Here is a 20,779-nt window from a genome sequence, read left to right as displayed (position 1 = left end):
TTTAGCATGTTGCTCGAGCAGCATGCAGCTTTTCTGCTTCGGCGGTCTTGTTTAGAAACAAAGATACAAAGAAAATAGTATACATAACCTGCCAATTCATTCAGAACATCAGCAGCATTTATTGTGCGAGATATAAATCTATAGTGATGCTCCTGCAATTGTGGCCATATTTCTTTATTTTCATATACCAGCTGCGATTCATGCGTTGCCTGCCCTGTCAACCATGCTTAAAATGTTGGTTGAAGTTTCGCCTGTAGCTACAGGCCATACCTCAATAAAGGCACATATAAAAATTTACTCTTCCTGCGAAAAACACGCCAAAAAAAAATCAAATAGAAACGAGCGCGCCGACAGCTAACATCGTAACAGCCTCCACAGGGCAAGCGGGGCGAGTCGGGGAAAAATTCTCTCCTCGCCGTGACGTCACCCCGGTTCGCCGTAAGGGGGCGCCACGCGAACTTCTCGGGGTCGAAGTAGGCGGCAAAAAATTAAAAGAAGATCCATTGGTGGATCCTTAGGGAATGCGTTAGCATGACCTGGGAAACATTCCACACGTCCCCCGGGCCCCTTTGGGAGACACTATAGTCGGTGACAGGTCAAGAATGAGGTGGAAGCCCCTCCCACCCCTTTCCACTTCAGCGGAGCGAACGGTGAAGAGGAGGTCGCCTCCTCTCCAGCGTTCGTTCTACTGAAGTGGAAAGGGGTGGGTGGAGCTTCCACTTTGTTCTTGACCTGTTTTCGTAGACCGCGTTTCCCCCCACTAAGCCTTCCGCAAGGAAGAAGCCGCTACTGCGCCTGCGCGCCGATGGCCTCGACTATATAGCTCCGGGTATCGCAGCGAGTTGCGGAGAGCGTTGCGGGACGGCGAAAGCCATCTACGAAAACTCCCTACTAACATGATCCCGTAACGAAGCCAAAAAGACACCGAAAAAAATAGAGGAAGCAAAAAAGAAAGCCAAAACAGAAAAGTGAAAAGTTCAGCGTAGATTGCTGTCTGGAGGGCGACCAGAACAATCGCAGAACCTACGATGTGCACTCAGATTGCTGACACATATGACGTGAGTACACGAACCTGAAACTTGCGCACGTCGCCCATTCATCTGTCTACAGTAATCGAAGTCTGCGTCTGATAAATAAATCGTTCGAAACAAAAGGAACAATCACAAGGTATGCTTAACCCCCTCCCCTCCCCTCCCCCCCGCCCCCCCCCCCCCCCCCCCCTATATCAAACAGCGTACTGCACTCCCTACCTAATAGGCGTTGCACTGCGCGATGCCGAAACCGTAACCGTAATAGCGTAACTGCCCGACAGTAGCGCACGCTCGAACGAACCGAAAAGTGCAATTGCGTAGCGGTCAATGGGCGATACTCGTGTCGGACGGGCGCAACGACGGGCTTCACACGCAATCCTAACCGGGTTACAGCGGCGTGTAGGGGGGCGGAACGCGCGCCGCCTTTGTCGTTTCTGGCAGCTCGCGCCTTTCGTCTCGCGCCGCCGCCTTTGTACGCGAGCTGCTGGACGGCAAAATAGCGGTGTTCGGCCGTCGGCGGGGAAGGGGTCCTCGGCCAGGTGGGGCGGCAGCGGTGTCGCCGCCACGGTCGCTGCACCTTGATAGAGGATCTGTGCCGCCCGCCGCCGCCGCTCGGGCCGAGGAAATAGCACGCTCGCCGCCGCTGCTTCGAGCCGCTCAGTGGGAGGAGCCGCTGCACCTCACCCGCCGCCGGAGAGGAAGCCGCCGCTGCCGAAGGCCCCGCAGGTTCAATGTCCCACAGGGCCAGCGACGGCTGACGGTACGGCCACCACCGCAGCCGGCGTCGCCTGCTTCGGCAGTTGCGCCACGACTGCGGCCGTCGGCTTGCGATCGTCCGCCTGGTACCACTGTGCACCTAGCCGCGTTCGGTCGTCTTTTACGCATGTCCAATCAACGGGCGGCGTTGAGCCAGCGTTGTCGGACAGTGGACTGGTTTGAGAAGAGTGCACCATGACTGCAGCGCTGACCTTTCGAACGGTGAGTGGAGCTGTGTGCCATCGATGTTTTGGCCGCGCACGTGGCGATATTGTGTCACACTGTCACGCTGCCCGTGGGTGGACACCTGAAGGGACTGACCGCTTCATCCGGTTCAGACTGCATGGTGCCATCCAATGGAACGTTTAAAGATTTGCTTCCGTCTGTGTATATCTACGAAGTAAAAATACCTCTTTCCGCAGATACATATGTACGCATGTTGGTAGCTTTTTGTAGCTGCACGAATGAAACTCGCTGCTATATATGTAATGTAACATTTGTCCGCGTGCATGGGTGGCTCAGTTTGCAAACTGTGGGGATCAATTAAACATTATTTAAATTGTTATCAAAATTTCGGAAAGATACAACTTTCCACAACTCTTCATTTCAGCTAAAGTTTAACGTCCGACGGAAAAACGTAACGTTAAAAATGATAGTAATATTTTTCACAGTTTACGTCTTCATTTTGGAGGAGAAATCTAGAATTTTCGATAGAAAAATCAGCACTCCAGATTCAAAAGTTATGAGGCATGGTGCAAGGCGCAAACAACGGACACAGGGAATAAGTCTATAGATGTTCGCTGTTTTCACGGGCACTTTTACTATATTGAATTATCCAATGTCCGGTTTTTTTTTCTTCTTTTGTTTGCTTGCTTACCAACAAAAAAAAAAATCCGACGGGAAAAAAAAAAGTGGCGAGCGTAAATCCTTGATATACTTTCTGTTGTACGATGTTTTACTCCCGGTCAAATATTTCGTATAATAAAGCTGGATTTTTTTTTATGCGAATATGCCGTGAATAAGCGACAAATTTCGCCCGGCAGAGTTCTCTCTGCGCACAATGTCAGAAGAGTGGCACACGCAAAATGTTGAAACCTTGAATGGTTTTATTTTCCCCAATGACTCCGCCATTTCGGCACCCTTATTTCGAGTAAAACAAGCTTTAAAATAATAAGTTAGGGTTCTGTTCCATGAATTACGCTTAATTCGTTGAACGACGTAAAAAAAAGGCGTAGAAAAGGGTGTTGCTGGGCAATGCAGAGAAGCGGCAACATACACCCTATTCAGCAGCTTTTGCGCAGATTGTTCTAGCCACTTCGTCGAATAATTATACTGCTTGTATCAATAGGGACAGAACGAGCGGGTTGGTATGGATAGTAAACTTGAGGAAGAAAACGAGAAAGGACGGACAAACACAAGTCCGTCCTTTCTCGTTTTCTTCCTCAAGTTTACTTTGTATCAATACTTTCTTTCTTTTCGTGTGATACGGTCCCTACTTCGAGAAATTATACTTTATATAAAATACTGTGAAGAAAAAAACTTACTTCTAACCTTATTAATAGCCGACACTATAATATATGATATTGTAGTTAGTGCGCAGGCGAGCTGGTGGAAATTACCCATTCTGATGTTAGCCTGAGGCGTAGAGACGTATCCTCGACTATTCCTTTTTTTCTTCTACTTTGAAACTTCCTCTTTTCCTGCCTCAGTCTGAGGCTAACATCAGAAAAGTTTATAGCGGTGGAGGGGGGTGATTCTGGCCTGACGTGTGGTTCGTGCCGTCTGCATACACGCCTATGGCTTCTGTGCACTGGACAACTATTTGTGACGTCCTTGTTGCTTATAAACTTGTTGCTCATTAACAAACTATATCTAAGACGCCAGCACCCTATTTGTATGGTGTTCACCACCTTTATAAATAGAGTGCTAGATACAGGGTGCCCCAGCAGCACCATTTACGGCGAGGAGATGAGACCGTCCTGGCCCCTAGGGGCTAAATTGAGAACTGTACCCATGGGGACAACAACATAAATGATTACTTGTGTTTTGACGCGGCGCTCGGCCCACTTAGCCGAACGTTGCGTCAGCTTTCGGCCGGGACTCGTGTTCAATCAGTGGAGCCGAACGCGCACAAAGCACTCGTGGATTTTTTTTTTATATACTTTATCTTTTTTTGAATGAGCGCGAGGCAAAATTGGGCACGAGCCGCGCCCAATTTTTGCCCCACCCGCAATAAAGAAAAAAGAAGTAAAGAATCCAACGCACGTGCCTTGTGTTGGTAAACACAGAAGTCTGGAGAAAACCCACACCGGGCGCGAAGTCCGTCGATACTCGCTCCATAGAGTTCAGACGTTCGACGTCTACGCCGCAGACGGGAAGCTTAGCCATGTAATATACGACTGCTGACCTATACTGCGTATCCAGAAAAGATTTTGGAGGAAGTCGACAACTTCAGCGCTCTGGCACGTTTCATCACATCGCCTTGTTTACAGGGGCGGAAAGCTATAGGTTCGAGGTTTATAGGTAAACACATCTCAGTGGTTCACGCGCTAGACTTTAGCCATCTCCCACGTTTGCTTTCATTTATCCGGTAAGCAACCTTGGAGCCGGCTAAGGGCCAGCCAGTAAATCACCGCGGCCTTTTTACCTACATTCAAAAAAAGAAAAGGTTCCTGCTGTTACATTTTTTAGGGTGTAACTTGCTTATCCCTGGGGTGCGTCTCAAAAAGTTAGCAAAGTTACCCTCCCGCTTGGAAGCAACTTTTACACCCTCTGTCAGCGTGCACCTGTGCTCCCTTGGAGAGACAACCTACAATAGCCTTTGCATCAAGGGTGTAATTTGACTTCCATTAAGAGGTAATAGGGCATACTTTCGGGTTGAAGGTTTCACCCTTTTTGAAAGTGACAGCACACGCTTCAAGGGTGCAACTTCACCTCTTCTAGAGGGCAATAACAGACAACCAGCTTGCACCCTCTCTGAGGCTACCTCAACGTTACCAGAATACTGATGGGAAAACTGTCATAGGAGTCTGCATACAAAACGTGGCACCGATCAGTACTCGAGAACCAAACTAAACGCGATGCATCGCCGCCATTTGACCCGCACCGACCACTTAGCGAACTCCAGGGCTGCACGTATTCGTCCAAGGGGCCGTTGGCGCCTTCTCGCAGTAGTCAGAGTATCGGATACGATAGCGTTTCCAGCAACTTTTAAAATTTGGCTTTGATCGGTCATTCCGGCACCGAAACGTATACAGTTTTCAGGGCTGCCAACCCCTGTCTCTCAAAGGGGCGAGCTCGGCGATGTCAGGACGCACCCAGGTTGGGAAGCGCTACCTGAAGTCACAGGTGAGACATCGTTGTATAAAAACAATATTAAATGTGCCACAAAACGCTGTAAACTAAATTTGTATGCAAACATCACGCTCCTGTCATTTTGTACTAATCTCAAATAAAATTCCATGCAAAACGAACTTTTTTCGTTTTTTTTTTTTTTTTAAATATGGTTTCTAAAACCGAGAAATACCAGCATTCCAGCGCCGACGAAATCCAAAGGAGAACGACGGAAGTTACGTGGGGGCTAACATTACTTTCTAAAAATGCATTTCAAATAGGGGTAGGGTGACCACCCGTGCCGCGACTCGCGGGACTGTCCCGCACTGAGGGCTCGTGTCCCGCGTCCCGCAAGAAATTCCAAAATATTCAAAATGTCCCGCATTTCACATTGTCGTAACATTCACTACGCAAATTATGGCGCTTCCGAACAACGGGCAACGGGGAAGCGCGGAGGTCGCTGATAAACGTGTGAATCTCGATGGTGTGTAATTTTGTATCCAAGCACTGCGGGAAGCAACCGTCGTACTTGCAGGGGACTAACGCGAATAAGCCGTTGTGCCTCTCCCCTTGATGGCAAAGTGCAAGCGAAAATCGCTCCCCAAAAGTTGAAAAATCAACCATTGTAATTATTTGCGCATCATACTGTATCAAGCGAAAGGGTTGTTGTAAAAAGCTTTCTTTCTTTTTTTTTTTCTTTTTTTAGGGGCGAAGTTTTTTAAGGGGTGTTCACACAAGGGAGAAATCACGGGGATTTCTCCCCGGCACACGCGCATCACGAGATGAAAACGCGAGGCTTTTGCACATCGTAAAGCCTGACGTTTTCGTCGTGGGATGCGCTTGCCGGGGAGAAATCCCCGGGATTTCTCCCTCGTTCGAATACCCCTTTAGGGGTTAGCCATGTCCGAATGTCCGTCCGCCGTCGGGTGCACGTGCTCCTGCTCGTGAGCTCACGCGCTCACGTGCTCCCGAGCACGTGAGCACGTGCTCCCGTGCTCGTTTTGGGCAAAAAAACAACCGCATCTCCACGTGGTGAAAGATGTTGATTGGGGCGAAGCTCCGGTGGTGCTTGTCTGCGTAGACGGTGAGCCGCAGCATGCCGAGCCTTTCGTTCGTTTTCATCCATGTCAGAAAGAGAATGTGTGGTATGGAACATGGTTATATACGCATTTGAGCATTTGACCGCAGCGTGACATGGATGAAAACGAACGAAAGGCTCGGCATGCTGCGGCTCAGCGTCTACGCAGACAAGCACCACCAGAGCTTCGCCCCAATCAACATCATTCACCACGTAAAGATGCGTTTTTTTTTTTCTTATGAAGATGGCCACAGAAGCACAAGGCAGAAATCCTGCAAATTATAACGTTCAAAAAACAACAACATAAGGCTCAATTTTTTGTGTACGAGCATTTTAGTACGAGAGTAAGTATCGACAGGAAAGAGTAAGCCGAAAACTATTTACTGCTTCCTAATTCCTTTCGATGCATTGGGGTCTGGTGCAGTCGATTTTTAAATTTTCAACTTCGAAACTTTTAATAAAATATTTACCATTACAATTAAACAAAAATATATCACTGTCAGTGAAACTTATCTTAGTTTAATTGCCGCGTACAATTTTGTACAATTTTCAGGTGTATAATACGCTTTGGGACAGCACAAGATTTCGGGGTGCACGCGTTGGTGAATTTCCTTTACTACTTATTTCTTGAGTCGCGAAAATACCGCATTTCGCCGGCAGGAAGGTGGTCACCCTAAATAGGGGGCGCTAGTATCTGTCCCCTCGAGGTGGTAGTAAGCCAGGCACTTCCTTTTTCAGCAGATTGAGGGTGTAAAAGTTGGTTATTCCACCCTTTTGGTAACCTTAATGCAACTTTTCTTCTAAGAGTGATAGGGGGCGCTAGTGTCTGTCTCCCCCGAGGAGGTAATAAGCAAGACATTTCCTTCCTTACCCGATTGAGGGTGTAAAAGTTGGTCGTTCCACCCTTTCAGAAACTTTTTTTTTTTTTTAAGAGCCTCGGGTATTTCTTTTCTCTGTAAACCATGCGATGGGGCGGCCACGAAAACGCATTAATCAGAGTGCCGAATGTGTTCAGTTGACCTAGCTTTTCAAGACAAGCTTTTCCGAATACCCAATCCGGTACGATGCTCATCCGATTCAAAACAGGCAGGGGCGGGGATAGCACGAGATTTCGCTGCATCTGCAGAGCGCTAACCGCACTCCCTCTAGTTCCGGTCACAATAGAAAATTCAACCACATGATTCATTGATCTCGCGCTCAACTAATGTCCCACAAAATATTTGCAAAAATTACTGCAGAAATGAAAAGGACTCTGAAGGAGGAGATCGATGGTGTCTCTATACTTGACAAAACAAGTCTTATTCACTGCACATAGAGGCACAGGCGTCGGAACTATTCAGGAGGTTTGAGAAAGAGGCGGGGGGGGGGGGGGGGGGGTCTGCTTCCTTCAGGCATTGTTTGCATTATTTTACAACTATAGTATCTGAGAGGGCAATGCCCCCTCCCTACCCTGTTCCGATGGCACTTGGCAAGTCCTTTGGAAGCAAAAGGGAGAGGCGGGGAGTAGCCTGGCGGCGAAAATGTTAAACGGAGGAACGGGGATTAAATGCACGCCGTCAGAGTCACGGATAGTGCTATCGATTGCAATAGCTATGATAACTCTGTAGTAAAAACAGGACTTTTTTAGCATATCGTTTTCGCAGTCACAGTGACCCGCGGTCACGCACCTAAAAATACGCTTCCCAGTGGCGGCGCGAGCCTATCCAATACCATTATCACGTGACCGCAATAACAACCCGCTCAAGCTCTCTCGAAGCCTGAGACGCCTAGACGGGGCTCCCATTCTCGGTTTTCTTTAGGTGGACAGCGATAGCGACTAGACTGAATGGCGCCGGTGGAAACTCCGACAATTGCTTCCACGATAAAAGTACACAGAACGAAACTATTATACCTGTCCGAGTGCTCCGGATTATGTGACCGAGACGGGCCTCGCTGGCGACCGGGCGTCATTGGAACGATTGAACTCGCGAAAACAAATTTTTTCTTTCTTCAAAAATACAGTTTTTCTTTTTTTTTTTTTTTAATATTGAAGTTGCGTTTGCACGTAAGGTTCCTGCTCTGCTGAAAGCTCAGCACGCTCTGCTGCAATTGACTGATTTTCAAAAAGAGACACTGTAGCCCTGTTCCGGGAACACGGTGAGTGCCCTTAGTGTGGCTGTGCTGGAAAGGCTACGTCTTTTTTTAACCCATTTTCTATACACGAGTACAAGTTCGTATCGAAAGCGTATTCCGAAGCACGGTTGTTACTGAAGTTAGAACTGTCTCGACTTCAATTTTCAAGACGAGCATACCGCAACAAAACTTTAGTCTTGTCCCTTCCATTTTTTTTTTTTAAGACATGTATGTATATATTTGATCGTGGTTGTTTTTCAGGTTGAGGTAATTTTTACTTGGACATAACGTTATATTGTACCTCAAGTGTAAGGCAATCCCACATATCTGCCAAAACTTGTTTGTTCATCTATTTGAGGTATTCTGATACTTTGGCATGGGCTTTAAACCCGAAGTTTATCAATAGCACTACACTCGCTGACATCCTTGGGCCGTTGTGTTGAAACTTGAAATACAGAAAAGGATGTACAGATGCCCATCCGTACTTACTACGCCAAATTCAAGCGGGGAAACATGGATCCACATGCACACAGGTATGTCTCAAGCTAATTCTGATCACGAGTAAATCATTGGATTTTCTCGTTGAAGCAAAGGGAGAGAGAGAGAGAGGGGGGGGGGGGTGCTTTGGACAGACTGGTGCGTCTCTCGGCATTAGCGTGCATCTAAATGCGAGCGGAGCCGCTATCTTCAAACAACGTTCCTGCCTTGAACATATAGTAGCTCTGCTCTGGCGGTAAAACAGCGTCAGAGCATGCTTTGCTGTCGTTTGGACGCTCAATTTTACTTTACGTGAATTCCGTCTTCACTATAAGTTTCTTGAGCTCGGCTGGACATGCAAAAAGCGAAGAACTGTGACAGTCTGGTGAGAAAATAACAAAAAAAGACTGGTTAATTTAATTTTTAGTTGTCGGCTTTATGGGCCATGTTGCAATTGTAATTTTGAAGACAGCCGCTCTGGCAGGCTAGGCCAACTTACACAATTAAAAAGAATAGAAAAAGGTAACTGGTTTGGAGATACCTGTCGATAATTTCTCCCCTTTCAGTCCTCCGATTCCGAAACTAAAACTTCCAAATGCACCGGAAGTGCTGACCACCTGACGCTTGTGGAAGTGCCGGTTCGTGACGTACAGATCGTCCTGATCTCATATATCTGCACTGCAGCTGTCAGGGTGCGGCTCGTGGTATCCAAACTCGCTGGGACAGTTGTCAGCGCTCTCGCTTTTAATGCGTCATTGCCCTCGGAACTTTACTCACGACTGTTTGTATCGGCGAGGGAGATATGAGAACACGACAATTTGTACGTCACAAAATCGTTACTTCTAAAAGCGACACGTGTTCGGCGCTTCCGGCGCACTTGGAACTTTCAGTTTCGGAATCGGAGAAAAGGAAAGAGAGAAATTGTCGACGGATATTTCCGAACCAGTACTTTTTCTTTTCTTAATTGTGTTAAGTTGGTCTAGCCTTCCAGGGCGGCTGCCTTCCAAATTACGATTGCAGCATTGCCCATAAAATCAATAATTAACGAATTTTAGTTAAATACCGGAATGTGAGGGTTTTTCACCTCTCGAATGACCGCCGAGCTCAAGAAACATACAGTGAAGACGGCATTTACGTAACAGTAAAGACGCTTTAAAAAAAAAAAAAAAAATCTGTTTCGAATAAAAATCAGCACACTGTATAAAAGGGACAGCTGTATTGACTCTCTATTTCCTCCTTACCCATCAAATGTGTAGGCCCAGATTATCTCCCCTTGTTGACGCTGTCGTTCAGGCAGTACAGACGGAGAAGAATATCAGTTTGATCGTATGGCATGTCACTCGTGTGTTGGGAGGAGAATTACTCGAGCCATAAGAGAAAATCCTGTTTTCCTTCGATGGGGGTGGTCCAGGTAACAATTCCTCAAAGAATAGAACAGTCATCGAAGGGGCCCACGGACAGAGAGAAGACAGAAGGAACACACACCCTCAGAAGGCCACGAAGTAAGACATCCAGAGATCAAATCAAGAACGCATCGACAATGATGCTTTTTCGCCGGTCGGACTTATACGTTAATTTCTTTCCGTTTTCATCTGCCAGAAACGGCAGCACGTTCCGCCCCCATCGTCCCTGAGCCCGTTTCGGCGTGACTGAGTCCGCCCCGTCATCGTCCTGCCTGTTTTGTTTTATACCCTCGGGACAAAGGACCCACCGCGCTCGTATATATTCCGCGGACGCATCGGCGGAGAATCGGCGGCGACCCAGGAAGCTCTCGAACGCCCGGCGCGAAGGCCTCGACCCTTCGGGCGCCCGACATCAGCGATTGCCTGGTTCACCCGCCACCAACACCAACCCATCAATTTTGTCTAGCGCCGAGGCGGATAGCACTGCAGGGGACCGTGCGGAGGAGCTCGTTCTCGTGCTCCGGATAACGTAGCGATCAATGCGCACGGTCGGCGCTTTCGCAGGACGTGCGTGCCATCGAGATGCGGATGAACGGCGATGTCTCTTCGAAATTGCGCCGTTACGAAGGTCGACTATATGTGGTCAACCCTTTGAAAGCTTGCTTTGGCTTTGAACAGTGCATGTTTCGGCTACTTTCGCTAACTTTACTCAGCGGAGTAACTTCCAAAAGGCAGAAGTATGCTTTGCTAGAAGTCCCTATGGACTTTTAGCAAACCGTTAGCGCGTGTTCCGTGTAGCGCACTACCGGAACCTTCGAAGCGTGCTCTTAATTATGCGCGCCGGGGTGATATCGTGACTGCATGCTTGAAAGGCTCCAGTAGCGCGGTACGGCGGAACACGGTAACGGTTTGCTAAAAGTCCCTAATATTGAACCTGAACCGGGACGGAACCGTGATCTGATATGACGGTTCATAGAAAACGGTTCGGCGTAATAAAATGTGAGCCGCGCCTTCTTGCGGGTGCGGAATATATATCACGTCTATGTGCAGCACGACTTCACATCGGCGAGTCGGCGTGTATGCGTACACTTCTATACTTAACCCCTTACCATGGACCACAAAGGACGCTACGAGCCACCGGCGCTAATTCATAGCTTGGAGGATGTCACGTGCCTTTCCGTGGGGCAGTGCGACGGGAGGAGCTCGAAGTTACATGACAAGCTATGAGCTATGGATTATGGCGTAGGTAGCTCATCCATCCTAGAACATCGTAAGGTGAGAAGGAGCGTATTTGAAAAGCGGCTAAAAAGCTAATCTTGCTGTGTGGTACGGCATGTGTGTGTATGTTTCTTGCTGATAAGCATTATTTCCCAAGAAAAGAAAATTCATTCATAACCATCAAAATATTAACAAAAATACATCTGTCGGCCTCTTTGTTCCAAGGGGGCAAAATCTGGAGGCGGCAAAAGGCGAAGCTGCGACGAGCGCGACCGACACGTGGCGCCGGTCGTCCGGACTGGTTGGGACAGTTCATCGAACGCCGGTTTATAGAATACCGTTACACTGAAGTCGTTTTATTGAAGCCATTTCATCAAACACTGCCTAGTTAAGCAATAAAAAAAATTGATCAAGAATTTTGTTTTTGCACCGGTAGGATAATAAATTTTTCCCCCCTACAGATATAGGAAGTAACATAAAAAACTTTATTTTCTCCCCTACACCTTCCATTTCTATATTTTATAGTAACTGATTAGTTGTGCTGCTAATGTGGCCAATAAATTATTGGCCACAGGCAGTGTTCCCGTTTAATATTGGCAATAATAAACGGGAACACCGCCTTGACATTTTATGAAACCTGTAATCATCAGGTTCAGTGACGTAGGTACGTCCTTTCATAAGTGTATCCTCGTCCTTGAAGAGACATTCTGTTTCAAGTAAACAAAAAAAAAAAAAAAAGTCTCCCTTCTTTTATTTTTTTTTTTTTTTTTTTTTTTTGTAATCGGCAAAGCCGTGTATTGCCCGCTTTTCAGCCTACGTTCTTAGAAGACAAAAACAAGTTATTTTGCCAGGTTATAATCAAAACACGAGTAATTAGGCAAATACGAAATTTAAAAAAAGGCGCGGCGAAGTATAGGTATATTCAACATTTTGAAGCAATCCGAGCCTGAGGAATGCGAAAGGCGACATCCAGAGAAGTTGAACGTCTCGCTTAGCGTCACATTTCGTATTCCTCAGTTTTGGGTTGCTTAAAAATTTTCAGTATGCACCAGCTCATTTGCGTCCTTAAGCCGGGGTCACGCTGCTTATACACCTCTCCATAAAAGCGTTTGAGGGCGTTCATTGCCGTGTTTGTGTATTATGTACGCACACTTCTGGCTGGCCGCAATTGCGCGCGAGGGTTGGCCGGACTGGGATTTAGCACGTGTGGACTGTGCTATTTGTAAACAGTGGAAACGTCTATACACCATACAAAATACAGTCAGATTTGAACGCGAGTCACCGTGAGATATCCCTGCTTGGAGTGCCGCATGGCAATGAGTGTAAGGAGAACCGCGGCATTCGATTCACAGATATTGCGGGGACTCGTGTTTACAGACTGACATCTGTATTGTAACGGAACCCTCTGTCAGGAACCGGCTCCAACTCCAACTTTGCGTTTTGAGGAACATTCCGCTGGCCGGGCGGCGGTCAGGCTACAGTCCTCCTTTGTCACCCTCCCCGCGTCCCCTCTCCGGGACCCAGCTGGCCTGTCGCGTCCAGCCACCGTCGTTCCGTTTATTATGATACTTTTTTATCCTGATGTATGAGCAGTGTTTTCCGGATGTAACTTTCATGCGTTAACAAAGAGGGAGCAAAGGAGGTGGTGGAGTACAGCCGCTTATCTTACCCTGAAAACAGTAAGTGACATATACCCCCACTCTATGATTCAAAAACCAAACTTTTGATGAAGAAAGTGACCAGGGCAGTAATTGTATTACTGGTGATTCGACAACAGCGTGAAAACAACTCAGAGAGAGGCGAGAGTAGAGCGTGTAAAAACACTCTAATGCTCCAAAATTCGGTAAATTGAAATTCATTAAAACGGCGTTCGATGAAGCTTCGTTCAGTGAAATGTTCACTTATACGATTAGGCAGCTTTCGATGAAACGGCTTTTTATGAAACGGTATTCAATGAAATGACCGGCACCCCGTCGGGACGCCAATCACTCAGAGCAGTTGTTTGAAGAAATATGTATGTGTGTGTGTGTGCGCGCGCGCGCATATGTGTGTGCGTGTGCGCGCGTGTTCGTGTGCGTGTGTGTGCGTGCATGCGTGCGTGCGTGCGTTTTTTGAAAGCAGCATGTTGCCCTTTTTTATCTAATTTTTTTGTTTTAATTATCTTTAGACCTCCCTTCACTGTGCCCCTCTCCTAGAGCTCAGTGATTCAAGCCAGGCGTTCAGGCGTGCGGAATGCATGATAGTTTGCGAGTAGGGTGCGTGCTACCGTCACGGTATCACTGTGCGTGACGGCTGATTGATTTCACATGTGAGTACTGCACTTTTGTACCGTTTTGAGCGTGGAACTGATTTTGCGATAAAAAATCGAGATCACAAAACGAAATCAAGCATATATTTGTTTTACTACTCTCGTTTCCGCAGCATGGTTTTCATTTTTTTCACGCAGCTGATTTGGTTTTGGACACTCTTTTTCCGGTTAACGACTGGAAGCTTTGGACTTCAAGTTCTTTTTTAAGAAGCGGTTTGAACCGGTTCGTACTTGGTGGAAGCGGTAATCGAGCCGTTATTTCGATTTCATCACTGAACCGGAACCGAACCGGAACTGGACCGGAAAAAAAGAGGAGGCTACTGAACCCGAATTTGAAACGAAACGAAGCGGTTCGACTCCCTGGTTAGGTTGTCCTAATACGCATGCCTATAAGGGCAATATATCACGTCGTTTTCTAACGTGATCGATATATGTGAAGGTCACGAAAAATGTTTTTTTTGTGGCTTAAAATATATATTCAATTTGTTTTATTTTCTTTTTATTAATGGTTGAGGGATCAGTAGTCAAGTGTGTTAGCCGCATATCTCACAGCACGCTGCGCGAAAGCGCGCTGCCGAAGGATTTTTAATCTCCATACCCCCCCCCCCCCCCCCTTATTGACCCTGATGGGCATCGTACCGGTGTGTGGTCGTGTAGCTCTACTGCGTGGCGCACGTTAAACACTCCAGGCTAGCAGACGTATACTGCACTGGCTAAATTTGTCATCCACAGCGTGAACCCTGCAGTGTCGCCGTATATAAGACAGACCAACTTTTCTCTCTCCAAACAACGTATAATTTGCCTTCGTTCTGTATAGTAAGGTGTCGCACACATGGCACGGACAAATTTAGCTAAATTTGGTCATGCAACTTGCAGCTCTTTCTCTTAACATGATTAGCAGTTTATGACGCTGCTATCAGGACATAATATGAGGATATATATGAAGACATAACCGAACACCCGAGGATGTAGTTGGTATTGGTGTTTATTTGCGCTCGTGAGCGCAGGCGTCACAGAAAGGCATGTAGCCCGTACAATGATGCCTGTGAGGCCAATGACTACAACATCATTTGTGTTCTTACCAAAAGATCCCTTAATGCTCTATAGTAAAGCAGCGCAGCTCTTTCGGGAAGCTTCATGTTCGGGAACCACACTGCATGGTCGCGGGAGATGTAATAATCACACAATTCGTAAAAAAAGGATACCCCTCAACATCCCTGTCTGCACGGCGCGTGTCGACGCTGAACCTCGAACGATATACCGCGGGCTTCTACATTTCAGAGCTCTCCTCGTGGTAAAATCGCCTTGACAATGAGGCTCACGTATATCATTTAGGCCGCGCTCATGCTGTAATTCGCTGCCCAGGTGTCGGCCCTTCTTGATGCAAGGGTGAGGGCACTTTCTCGATTCGCAACGGCTTACACACCAGCGGCGTACACACCTCCGGCGGAATATTGTTCTTGGTTTCACGCTAACGATAGGTTGCAACCATCCCGGTCAATCCTCCGCTGTGAACGGAACACGTCACTGCGTGTTCCGTGCACATCCGAATGTCACGTGACTCGAATTGCGTTGGATTGGCTTCCACAGATACGGCTCTGGGCTTCCATGCATGGTTCGCAGCGTCCTCTGCTGTCCGTCAGGTGAAACGGAGTAGAGAAGTCACTGCATGAGTTGGCGCGCCGGCCAGTCGCCTATCCCCCGGCACCTCGGTATATAATAACAGGCCGCGCAGCTCTTCGGACCTCCAACGGCGTCACGAAGGCAGACTCTGCTCGCCGCTTCCGCGCTCAATAGCTTCCTACTGTCGTTGTGGCACCGATGATACGCGTGGGAACCATGGCCTGAGCGCGGATGTCTGCTATTGCGTCAGATCGAGAGCCTGTCGAGGTCGCGCGTTGTGTTGGACGATAAATCAGAAATGCGCGTCCATTTTGTGCGAAGGGGATTCGTGTATTGGCGAGAATTGATTGGCGCGCGAGCTGCATGCACGATGCGCTTCGGACGCATAGTCGGCGGCGGTGCAGTGAAGGTCGAGTGACCGCTTCGTGCCATGGAGGCTTGCGATGCTATCGAACAGCGATAAGGTGCTCCGTGTTTGTTGTCTGTCTGATGAGCGGTACGGATGGTGAACTGTTGGCGACCCACTCGCTTCTGATATCAGACAAAGCGGTCGACGCTAAGCCAGGTTTAGTTAACATCGCCGCTCTTTGCAATATAGGAGAGAAAAATGAAAGAGCATAGTTTTTATCCTCCGTCTGTTTCACAAATTTGTAGCAAATATTGAAGATAATATTTAGGGGCAATAAAATATAACGCTCTGCTTTCCGATGCCGCTCTAATTACCGCCCGCAAGGCTCCACGCCTCGAGTACCCAACTTTTTTTCTTTTTTTTTTTTTTTTTTCATATAAAGAGACCGCAATGTTCCCGAGAGTCAATTATTATGCATACTGTCTCAGAATCATATACAAAGCAGTAATTAGAAAGCATTCCGCGTCTTCTAAAGACCAGCGCAGGTGCTCTTCATTCATTTTACGAAAGTTCGTCGCACAATAGCCCGGTGCGCCTTTCTATACCCCCTTTTAACACCCTCCTTTGCACGCCCTCAGTACAGACGCAGCTCGATGACAGCATAAATGAGGTGTGTACCCATAATCATAATCAATCAAATCAGTTTATTTTCACCTTGTACAAAGATGAAGGAGCTGTGGAAAAAAGCTGCAGCATTGCAGCTTGACGAGTCCACAGACCCTTAGTATTGGCAGCTAAGCAGCATCCTGCTAAAGTACTTACAAAAGAGAAGAAAAAAAAAAGAAAAAGGCGGGAAGAAAAGTAATCTTAACAATACATTGCAACAACACACTCACCAAAGAACAAAAAAAAAAACATTGTGATCATAAATGTTTAGGGCGCACACAATTAAACAAAAAACAAACCGTAAAAAAACATACTCTGTCAGTTTCATACATTCTACGGAGTTCACTGTACTTACAGGTAAATAAATCAAAATGCACAATAGGATATTCATTTAATAAAGACGGCAGTATGAAACTTAGGCAATCTTTTCCATAGTTCGAACGAGGTGTATGCACTACCCAATTTTCTCTATGTCTTGTTGAGTAACTAGTTATGTTCTTTATTTGAAGATGAGCCAGATCACGTAAGTTAGTAATATTGTTTCGTATTTCTAATTTATACCTGGTACTTAATCGATATCTATACAAGTTAAATGCACTAATCACATGGGAGCGGTGGAACAAGTTAGTACTTGGCGCTCCATAAGGCTCATTGTAAATATGACGAAGACATTTTTTTTGTAATATATGAACACGTTGAAGGTTTGAAATTGTTGTTGTTCCCCCTATCAATTGACAGTAGTTTAAATGAGAGTAGAAGAGCGAATTATAAAGGAGTAATTTACTTTTTGTGGAAAGAAGGTATTTAATACGACCTATAATGCCTGTGATCTGAGCTATCTTAGTTACTATATGGTTTATGTGGCTATCCCACGACATAGTGGAAGAAAATACGACGCCAAGACACTTAAAATGTTCAACAATTTCTATAGAACGTAAATTTAGGATGATATCTTTATGTACTGGAATGGGCTTGTTTTTTTGTCTGAATATGACTGCTTTAGTTTTTACTTCTTTTATCTGCATGGAATTAGAAACTGACCACTTTTTTATTGCTTTCATTGTAAAATTACATTTGTCTACAAGTTTGTGGATGTCATTACCAGAAAAGAAAATGCTTGTGTCATCCGCGTAAATTATGAATTTGGCAGTAGGGTTGATGTTCACAATGTCATTAAGATAAATGTTAAAAAGTAGCGGCCCCAATATACTACCCTGAGGCACGCCACAAAGGACGGGTTGAACCCGAACGCGGTAACGTCCCTGGCAGTGAAAAAACATCGAGGGACTTTAGGACGCGGGTGGTATGGGGGAGCGCCGAGGTTTGCTGGTTTGTTGGGGACTTGTGGGGGGTGCGCTGATGTAGCGTTGGAAGGTCGAAACTAATTATTGGGGTTTTTTTTTATGTTTGTTTTTTTGCTCCAATGCTGCAGGTTTGAATTTGTAGCTATGAAGCCCGGTAAAATATGTTTTCACGCTCCCAAATCGGTGTTGAAAATAAACTTTCGGAAAACAGTAAATGGGGGGAGGGAGAGTTAACAATTAAAAAGTACCACACTTGCAGGAATCATTTTCTTTTTTTTTTAAGAAAACAGTTATCTATATATATGGCAGTTGCTGATAGAAGAGTTCAGCAACCTCTCTTTTACGAAGTTATATTTTCGTCCCACACCCCGAAAGGAGCGGTGCGCGGTGGACATATTCATTACGACCGATGAACTGGCGTGTTTACGTCATTCTTCTCTCATCCTCTGGAGGAAAGCGGATCGACCCGAACTCCCCTGACCTGCGTATTTATCCTCCGAAACAAATTTCCAAAACGTGAAGACTGCCTTATTCTGCGAGTCTCCACAGGCAAAACACCCGTCATTGGTGTACATTGAAAGATAGAATGAGTATAGACAGGCGAGCTTGTTTATGGTACACCTTTCTGAAAGAACCGGGGACGACGGATGAAAAGGGGAACAAACGGCACGCAATGCGCGTGCGCGGAAACCGGATATACGCGAAGCGAAACGTCTGCGCCGACAGCATGTAGCACCAAAAGCGGCGCTTTAATGTGCCTCAGTCTTCACGATTCTCTGCTATCTCTCTGGAGTATTTGTATAATTGGGCTATAAAGGAAGCGAGGACGTTACACTCCGTTAGTTCTTGACTTATTCTTTTTTTTTTTCTCATTTGCCAAAAGGCGACCAGGTAATTGAAGTACAGAGCGTAGATTTAGTATGCTCTGCTGTTCTCGGCTGAACGTTTCTGTTCTGGTGGACCCTCGGAGGGAAAGCAAGAAAGAATCTGAGAGGTGCCGAATGAGTTTCGGAAATGGGAGAGAGAGAGAGTGAGAGGGAGACCATTTGCCGTCTAGAAAAAAGAAACGGAAGGAAAAAGGAAGTTCCAAATTTAGAACGGCGACGTAGTAGCCAACAATGCCGCTTGTATACGACAGTCCAGCAGTAGCCCGCAGCTGCGCTGTTGTGTGTTTGCATACGGCAACAATGTCGTAGCCAGAAATAGAGCGCATAGGGGAGCCGAGGTCACGTGCGTGCTCTGAGCTTGAGTGTGTGTGTGTGGGGGGGGGGGGGGGGGGGGGGAGAGAGGAGGGGGGATGAAGGGATGATGTCTGGGCGTCTTTGATCGTGTTTCATTCTCTTTTCCCGCAGGGTCATCCAGATGATGGACTGGTTTTGGGGTGATTTCAGGAAAAACCGCTGGGATAGCCGTATATACAGAGACATTCTTCTAGTGTGGTATTTTTCTTCGACTTCAAAGCTTGCTAATTTTTCTGCACCACAGCCTCAGGTGTTACGTTATGACAAATTATCACTAGCTCGCCTACACACTCCTTGCTTCTTTTAAAGCACAACTCTTAGATGCCCGTTTCCGGGTTGAGCGGCGTCGCCGTCGCCGTAACCGCGCGCGTTGTATTGTTTTAAATAGTTTTTCTGGTAAATTTTGTGGGAACATTTTGCCGCAAAATTTAGCGGAAAAATTCTCCCGCTACATATAGTGGGGAAATTGACGTAACGTGACCCCAACACCAATTCAGTTTCCCCGCTACATTTAGCGGAAAACTTTTCGCTAAATTTCCCGTTAAATTTAGCAAGAATATTTCCCCACTAAATTTAGCGGAGAAATTGTCGACAAATTTCCCACTAAATGAGAGGGCAGCATGCGAGTAGGAGGGGAGGGTACGGAGGGGGAGGAAAGGCATACTTTCCCCTCCATACCCTCTCCTCCTCCTCCTCAAAAGCTGCCCTCTAATTCGGCATTACAGCATCTTTATTTTTTTAAGCTTAACATATTTGTTTAGAAAAAGCCGCGATAGCCACACTAATGCGGTTTGTGCAGGTGAGTTGTACGGTAAGGGGGGACATAGTATAGGGGGCGAATTGTGAAGGTCTAATTAATGTTTTAATTATTGAAAACAAACGTGTGGTTTAAATTAGAAACTGGTTGAACGTCATCAGAAACCACTACATCGATATTAGAGAGACTTGGTGTACGTGGATACCACGTGGAGCGCTAAAGTTGACACTCGTGCAGCAGCCAAGTTTAGCCTACCGGCGCGATAAAACGCTCGTTTTTTTTTTTTTTTTTTTTTTTTTTAAATGCGAAGACATTAATTGCTCCGTGGAGCGAACCGGCATTATCAGCTTTTGAAGCCGCGCAGCACGGCACCTAAATTGGCAGCCCCTAAATTCCCCTGTTTCATGAAGCGAACGAAGCCCATGCAGCGAATTGAGGCACGAAGTCCCATTGGCTGCGACGCGTCCGTTCAAGGTCAAAGCGGACGGTCCTCAGAAAAAATAAATAAATAAAATAAATAAAGAAAAATAAAGAAAAGCGAAGCAACGCAAATGCATGTTCACGGATCCCGTAAAGTCAAGGAAAGGGGGGGGGGGGGGGGGGGGGGGGGGTCGCGTCGCCGCGTTTGTGCAGTGGAAGAGCGTGATGGTCGGCCGCCGGAGCGCAGTGTGAAAAAGGGAGACTTGGCGCGCTGCTTGTTCCTGCCACTGCGGCTTCTATGCTTCGTAACTCGAGAACACAAAATCTGGGCAGCATGCGGTTTGCGCCTTCATTCGTTCAAGAAATTCCCCAAAAACTTTTTTTTTCGTTAAAATTAAAAATTAGGCCCTTTTAGCCTGCCCGATTTGAGATGAAACCACCCATGTATAATTTTCAATCTACCGAATTTTCGACACCTACCGAGCTAGGCACACAAGCCCTTAAGGCTTCCGCCAGCTCGTTACTGTACTCTACAAGAAGATGTATGTTCCAAATAAAGCTATTCTGTTCTATTCTATTTGCCCCTATATTATGCCCCCCTGGCCTATAACTCAACCTCAAAAACCGGATTTGTGTAGCTTTCACGACAAACACCCTGCATATGAGTTTTCCACAAACTCTAAATCTGTGTTCTCGGCGTAAA

The 20,779-nt window shown here is 46.6% G+C and overlaps 1 protein-coding gene across 3 annotated transcripts in view; it reads left to right on the top strand.

The window, feature by feature from the left end:
- Positions 1–1,497: 1,497 nt before the first annotated feature.
- LOC8023940 overlaps positions 1,498–20,779 on the top strand; it is a 74,559-nt gene continuing 55,277 nt past the window's right edge. The window contains exon 1 of one of the 3 annotated variants that reach the window (XM_040210621.2): positions 1,498–2,009. In XM_040210621.2, the coding sequence (XP_040066555.2) occupies positions 1,983–2,009 (27 nt within the window). In that variant the 5' untranslated portion in view covers positions 1,498–1,982. The remainder of the gene's footprint in view (positions 2,010–20,779) is intronic. The other 2 variants (XM_029966334.3, XM_029966335.4) reach the window with 2 other exon arrangements.

The sequence above is a fragment of the Ixodes scapularis genome, unplaced genomic scaffold (assembly GCF_016920785.2).
Source record: "Ixodes scapularis isolate PalLabHiFi unplaced genomic scaffold, ASM1692078v2 PGA_scaffold0__279_contigs__length_252992795, whole genome shotgun sequence".
Taxonomy (NCBI): domain Eukaryota; kingdom Metazoa; phylum Arthropoda; class Arachnida; order Ixodida; family Ixodidae; genus Ixodes; species Ixodes scapularis.
Note: the sequence above shows the minus strand (reverse complement) of the source record. Positions and strands in the feature narration are given on the sequence as shown.